Raw genomic sequence first — 7,787 nt, forward strand, 5'->3', positions numbered from 1 at the left:
CTTTTTAAAAAATTTGATTTATTTTCCAATATAATTCTCAAAAAGCACTCTGCACTTTTATTTATTAAACAGTCCATGTACATAATGTATGATTAGTCGGCATTTCACAAATTAATTCGAATTCACACTTCAAAACAGTTATTATAATTATTAGGTAATAATAGGATTCGAAACTGGTTTTGTTCCACCAAATATCAATTATACATCGCCAAGGAAAGATATAGATGCCTTATTAAATGGAAGCATTCATGTCATCCAAGAACAAATGCCACACAAAAATGGTTATGTAGGAATCAATTGTTACGGTTTTGGAGGATCGAACGCTCATATGTTATTGAAGTGGAATCACAAACAGAAAATTAATAATGGAGCATCAAATGATGACTTACCTAGACTTGTCATATTATCTGGACGTACTGAAGAATCTGTGAAGTTATTTTTAAATGACGTTAGTTTAGATTTTTAAGAAATATTTCGATAATTACTTTGGATAATTAGAGATGTTATGTTTAATTTTAATTTTTAAAACTTTATTATTACAGGTTGCTAACCATCCTATAGATGTAGAATATATTCGCCTGTTACACGATATTCATGCAGACAATATAAAGGGTCATCCATGGAGAGGATATATAATATTGAATTCTTTTCAACAAGATTCAATAAAAGAAATTCAAAATTATGAAGACGTGAACAGACCTGTCTGGTTTATATTTTCAGCCTTAGGCACGCACTGGCCAGGAATGGGTACATACTCAATATTTCATATTTTATTAATAAATCACTATTAAATGGTATAATTTATTACTATTAAATGGTATAATTTATAAATTAAAATCTTATTAGGTCGAAACTTATTAAAGTTCCATGTCTTTGCAAAAACGATAAAAAAATGCAATGATGTTTTAAAGCCATACGGTATAAGTATCACAGACATTATAACAAAAATGGAAGAAAACATAAGCGAAAATAGATTGAACGTTTTTCTTGGAATCGTCGCTATTCAGGTAAAGAATCCATTATTTTTCATATAAGGAGCAGACTTTCAAAATGCGTTTTGTCCAAAATTTCATTTTCAAAGTCTGTTCCTCATTCTTTTACAAATCTAATACTTAATATGGGATAATATTTTTAATTTATTACAAAATTTTTTTACGCATTTCCTATATAAAATAAGCTGACATGTATTTTGGCAATTTTTTTTGTTAATATTTTCGAAAATACGGAAGGTTAAAGTTTTCAAAACTCGCCGATTATGCACTTCTTAAAATCACAATAACTCCACTTCTATTCTTACAGAATATTCATCCAAATCAGATTCATTTTTAATATAAAATAATTATCTACATTTACGTATTCATTATTATTATTATTGTTGTTAAATTATGATTATTATAAACAATTAAAGTATTTAAAATCATTTTACTGCCCAAAGCCAGCAAAATAAAAATTAAAAAAAAATGCCATCGTATTTCTCGTTAAATTTTCTATAAAAATCATATTTTTTTAGTATAGTCATTGATATTATCTGCGTGGAAGAAATTAAGTTCCGCGGTGCGGCGACGGGCGGGAATTTATTAATATGATGCGTCACCATCGTATTCGTGCACCCGTGTATGAGAAACTAAAAATCCTAGGATACCTTCCAACAAGAGACATATAAAATAGACCTAGTATTAGCTATATCCCTATAGGCGCATAATATTATTTAATATTAAGTATTTAATATTAAGTAAATTAAAACTAATTTATAAATATAATATTTTAATATGTCAGGGATATTAAGGATACAATACCAATATTATGTACCAATATTATGTAGACATATAACCTATGTATATATGTCCATAAAATACTCTCGTAATATTAAAAATTATTATATAATATTCTCAAAATATTATATTAACTAATTTTAATTTTTTAATAGTATCTATATAATATTCTAGGAATATTTTGCGCTTATGAGGAGAAACCCACATAGCGCGGACGTATTAAAGTTAAGAAGAAAAAATGACACAATTAAAATTAAAGAGATCAGAAACCATTTTTATTTTCATGAATCTCTTATAGACCTAATTTGAAATAAAATTAAAAAAATCTTTTAACTTGAACATTAATATGTCGTTTTAATTAAAACAAGAAAAGAAACCATCCGCTTTGCTCGACCTCCCTGGACAAAGCAAATGGATCACTCGAGCAATGCAAATAAAATTTAAAAAATTAGAATTCAAGCAATTCTAGCAATCGTCACAAAAGTAGCTATCAAATATATAAGCTCTCCTCTATATATAATGCAATTTTCATGGGCCTATTTTGTGCAATAACTGGATCAGTCATAAACAAATCATCATATTGCATTGTGGCAAAAAATAAACAAAAATAAGATGTAAACAAATATCTGCCTTTCTTACACTCGAAAGATCGTCTATCCCTCCATATTTCCAGTATTTTCATTATAATTATATACCGAGTAAAGAGAATGGATTCGTTTTGCTCTCACCCGCTTTGCGCAAAGGACCCTAGCGCAAATTTGGAAAGATTAAAATAAGTTGAAGCACCAACTGAAAAATTTTAACTTCGAATACACGTTTAAAGACACAGAATTCTTCTAAAAAATTATTCATACTGGTTAAGGAAGAATTACAGATAATAATTAAGCTACGTATCTAAGGAAAAATCATTCAATTTTCTATATGTCTTATTAAACACAACGAACGCAATCCTATGTCATTTCGTACTTTTATCGCCGGTCGGTCATTCCTTCAACTATTAGAGCCTCATAGTGCAATCTTAAAGATAGATAATAGCGAAAATAAAAGATATTCGCTTTACCCAGAGCGTTTATTTTGTCCGGGCTTCCCCTACCTGAGTTTGACAGAATAATGCGAGAAGCAAAATATCGGAACCTATTCTTCTCTGCGCACGCATCTTGGCAGTAAATTTATTACTTTGATAATACTTAAGAATTCTACTTTCCTTACCGATTTTGACGAAATTAGACTCATTCGATGCGTTTTTGTACGAAATGAATGTGGCAAAAAAGAGTGACGCACTGCCCCGTAGATCGAGATATTAAACGTTGAAATTAACGATTATTAAGGTTAGGGAATTTGTCACATCAATGACATACCCAAACAGCACAGTAACATTTTAAAAATATGTTTAAAACGCATGTTGGACGTTTTGAACATATTAAAAACATCCAGATTAGATCCATAAATATTTAAAAAAATGTTTTAAAGACATCCAGTGTTACCATTTTGGATTTCTTAAAAACATTCATTTTAGATCGCAATGGACTAAAACTGGACTAAATTAATTAAGATTAATTTAAATTTTAGATCACAATCAAAACAAAATGATTCTTATATGAGTATTATTATTGATTAATATCTTATTCCAGAATATACATCATAAAATTATGATAAAAAAAAAACATTTTTCCTTGAATTCGAGAACTAATTTTATAGTGCTTTGAAACAGTCACCCATCCGGTTGCATATCACTATTCACTATCCTTGATTTCTGAAATAGAAATCGCTGCACTTCGATGATCTATGAATACTTATATAATCATAGATGTATAATTATGATACATCTTCAATACCTACCTAATAGAAATTTGTACAGTTCAACTGAACATCCAGCCAGTTACTGTCTAATATTTAATCTTATTATAACGACTATTTTCAGATTAAAAAATCCGTTATACTTTCACAGTATCAGTTATCATGTATCTCATTTTCGATTAGAAATCTTCAGAGTCTCTCTCCTCGATAATAGTACGCCGTATTGATACAGTATGAGTTATGTACCATAATGTATCTAAACAATATGCAGTATAGTCGTTGTAGTATGTCGTTGAAAATTTTCAATACAACACATGTCCTAGGGACGTCCATGGGACGTTCAGAAGACGTCCATACATACTAATAAAAGTGAAACTCCTCGTGCGATCTTAAAAAATGTTTTACTTGTCAAATCAGCGAAAATAACACGTTGCGAGCAGATTTAGAAAATTTTTTGCATGAGATGAACATTTTTAAAATGTCCAAATGTGAACATATTTGTACGTTGCGTAACGTATGTTTTTAAAACATTTGTACTAAGTCCATGGACGTTCGGACTAAATAAAAACCTGATTTGGATGTCCAACGGACGTTGTGTGCTGGCTAGAGACATGAAAACATGTAGTATGAAAACATGTAGTACATAAGTGAGACTAAAATAAATATTTTCTGCTCTAATTTCAAAATCGGTGAAGAAGAGGTTTACATAAGAAAAGATCCTGGTTATCATTGTTTATATGAACAGTGATGCCGGGGATCTTTCCCACTCCTATCTTCCCGCCGCGTCCGCTCCCCCTCAGAGGACCTAGCTTAGAACCCGCCTAGTGTATCTACTTAGAAGATATAATAGGAGCATATTAAAGCATGTGACACGAGCAAACATCTAGCAATCAACGAACAATTTTCTCATTTGCGCCAAAAAATAGTTATTTTTTAGAATTTCTTTTCAAAAAATATCGCCCCCGCCCCCCTAAACCTGCCTCTTTTATAGAACTTTATAGAATTTTATAGAATTTTATAGAACTTTATAGACTTTTATAGAAAATTAACGAAGAATACCATGATATTAAAAAAATTTTTATTTTGACCTTAAGCAGTAAAATGACTTTAAATATTTTAATTGTTTATAATAATCATAATTTAATAACAATTATAATAATAATGAATATGTAAATGTAGAAATGTAGATTTTTTATATTTAAAATGAGCCCAATTTAGATTATGTGAATGAATGCTCTAGAATGAATAGAAGTGAAGTTAATGTGATTTTAAAAAGCTTAATCGGTGAGTTTTTAAAACTTTAACTTTTTGTTTTTTTGAAAATACTGACCAAAAAAAAGGCCAAAATATGTATCGGCTTATTTTATTAATATTACATAGGAAACGCGTAAAAAAATTTGAAACAACAAATAAAACATATGATCCCATATTTTTGACAAAATCCATTCGATTTGTTAAAAAATGCCTCGTATGTATAGAGAAAAGATTCCTATTATGAGATATCGAGTTCTAAGTAAATGCTAGAAATCTATGAGCAAAATTTAAAAAATAATATGCTCTCTCTTATTTTGAAGGGAATTTAATAAGCTTTAAGATAATAAAACTCTCAATTTTGGGCGTTAAACACTCAAAAGAATACTCAAATTTGCGTGTAATTTCGAATCGTCAACTGAAGATTACACCAAATTGAAGGTTAACGCCCAAAGAAAACCATGAAAATAAATGGGTTTATTTTATAAAATTACCTAATTAATTCTGTTTTATTATTAAAATAATATTATTGATCTGCATTATATTCCATAATACACATGACAAAAATTATAATTAAAAAAAACACTTCTTCTCTCCTTTGGGAATTAATCTCCTTATTTTTCTAAATGTACCACTCATCCAACGGTGCTGAACCTCCGCAATCGTACGCTGTTTCGATAATCCAAGAATACTGAATATTAATGAATGTATAACTGTGAAACATCTCAATAGATGAATTTGTCAAAAAGATGTTTTTACATAAATAGGAACACCACATAATATTTTCTGTAATAACTGTAATAACAGAACATAGAATTGAGCACAATCATGATTTTGATTGGAATGACATCAAAATTTTAGATAAAGAATAAAGGTTAAATAAAAGATAATTTCGGAATATAAAAATTCATATAAAAAAACGTAATTAATATGCAAATATGATACGGAATTATTAGATTCGCTAAATAATGATTTAATTTAGAGAAAATAGATATGCTTTTGTTTTAAAAATTATCAAATTGTAAAATCAATGTTGATATTCATTTGTTTCCATGTTTTATAAGTTATAAATTTGTATCGTCGAGATTGTGTTAGTATTAATTCCGTTTAACTTTCATACTTATAAATACTGCCTACGTGAAACGTCTTCTCATATGCTCTCAAGACTTTGTTATTATTATATAATTATATCGTATTATAACGGATCATTATTATGCTGAGTACAATGTAAGTTTTATTTGATACAATCAATTTTAATACTTTGACTACGATTAAAAATGTATAAATCCGACGGTGCAACTTCTACGCGGTGCACCTTCCCAGTGATGCTAATGCCGGCGGTACTGAAATTTTTAAATGCCAAATGTCGGAAGCTTCTTATAAAGAAAAGGTTTGTAACCAATGTTTTGGAAACGTCTCAAAGTCAGCTGCAAAGATATGCTATGAAAAATAGGAAATTTCGTTAAAGATTTTTATATTAATCTTGAAAGCACTTTCCAAGATCATTCCAAGGTCAAATTTATATCATCTGATAACTTTTTTAAAACTTTACTTTTACTTTTGTTTTTACTTTTACTTTTACTTATTACTTTTGTTTCAAATATTTTTAAGATAAATTAATATTTTTTTAGATATTAGCTATTCTAAAACTTTACCATGCACTATAACATTAAATTTTTCGGAACTTATGATTTATACGTTCCCGCTATTTTTCTTAATTTACATCTTATGCTCAACTTTTACTGATATAAAGGATTTTCATTAACTTGTTGTACAAACCGAGATGAACCCTTGTGAGACCAAGCGGAAACACTCGATGTTCTTTCCGGTTGTCATTGTTATTATACATTTATACTTTAACAATGATTTTCACTATGACATAAAAGCATAGTTATAGCATAGTTATATCATATTAGAAATATTCTGGATATCTCATATTACGATTTCCTTACTATCATCAAATCTTCCTTACTATCATGCCTTACTATCATCAAATCTAACTTCTGTAATTAAGCAATTCATATCCTGTATTTTTCTATTAGTACTATCTTACTCTATCACTACATGAAGAATTTATTACAAATATTTACTTTTTTATTAAATAATAAACCAGGTTTAAAGGTTCATCTCAATGAAACTTAGAAAAACGTCCAAATTCTAAAATCTTTTTTTGCAATGACTAAGGCATGATCTAATAATGAATTTTTCACTAAATAATTTTCCAAAAGCAATAAATCCAAGAGAAATAAATTTATGGTGGGACCAATAGATAGCGTTTATTAGTTTAGCAAAGACGTCGTTATATTAGGCGCCTATCTTATAATAGGGGCCTTCCTCTCTATAAGTATCAATAATATTATACATATTTATAAGTAGAACACGTTTTTTAATGTTATTATTTTCCAAGAATTAAAATAAAACCTTATCACATTTTATTATTATAACAATAATAAGTATTATAGTATATAGTGTTTACCTATAAAATTATTTATACACATTTGTAGATTGGCTTAGTAGATCTCCTAACATCTTTAGGAATTACTCCTGATTACATGATTAGTCACTCTGCCGGTGAACTTGGTTGTGCATACGCAGATAAGTGCCTCACTATTGAACAAACTATTTTAACAGCATACTTTATTGGTTTGGCATGTGCTGATGAAAAAACAATTCGTAGCTCGATGGCAGTTGTCAATACCAATTACGAGCATCTTAAAAATATATGTCCAGCGAATATTGAAATAATATGCTACAACAGTGAGAACAGCAGCGTCGTATGTGGACCAAAGGAATCCATAGAAGAATTTATGAAAAAATTACAGGTAAAATTAAAATAGCTCTCATATAAATTAATGAATAAAAAAAATACTTTTACGAGTTTTTAAAACATCGAAAAATTAATTTTATATCACAATTTACTACAGTTGCATTTTTTAATAATCAGGTCAACAATATTTACGTGAAGAA

General features: G+C 28.7%; 1 protein-coding gene across 1 annotated transcript in view; it reads left to right on the top strand.

Moving 5' to 3' along the window:
* The window catches only part of LOC105621939 (fatty acid synthase-like), a 16,001-nt gene that overhangs the window by 2,167 nt on the left and 6,047 nt on the right, over positions 1-7,787 (top strand). Inside the window, exons 2-6 of the mRNA XM_012203375.1 lie at positions 155-448; positions 543-747; positions 847-1,007; positions 7,325-7,642; positions 7,745-7,764. Coding sequence (XP_012058765.1) covers positions 155-448; positions 543-747; positions 847-1,007; positions 7,325-7,642; positions 7,745-7,764 — 998 coding nt within the window. The remainder of the gene's footprint in view (positions 1-154; positions 449-542; positions 748-846; positions 1,008-7,324; positions 7,643-7,744; positions 7,765-7,787) is intronic.

This window comes from Atta cephalotes (genome assembly GCF_000143395.1).
Source record: "Atta cephalotes unplaced genomic scaffold scaffold00038, whole genome shotgun sequence".
Lineage (NCBI taxonomy): Eukaryota > Metazoa > Arthropoda > Insecta > Hymenoptera > Formicidae > Atta > Atta cephalotes.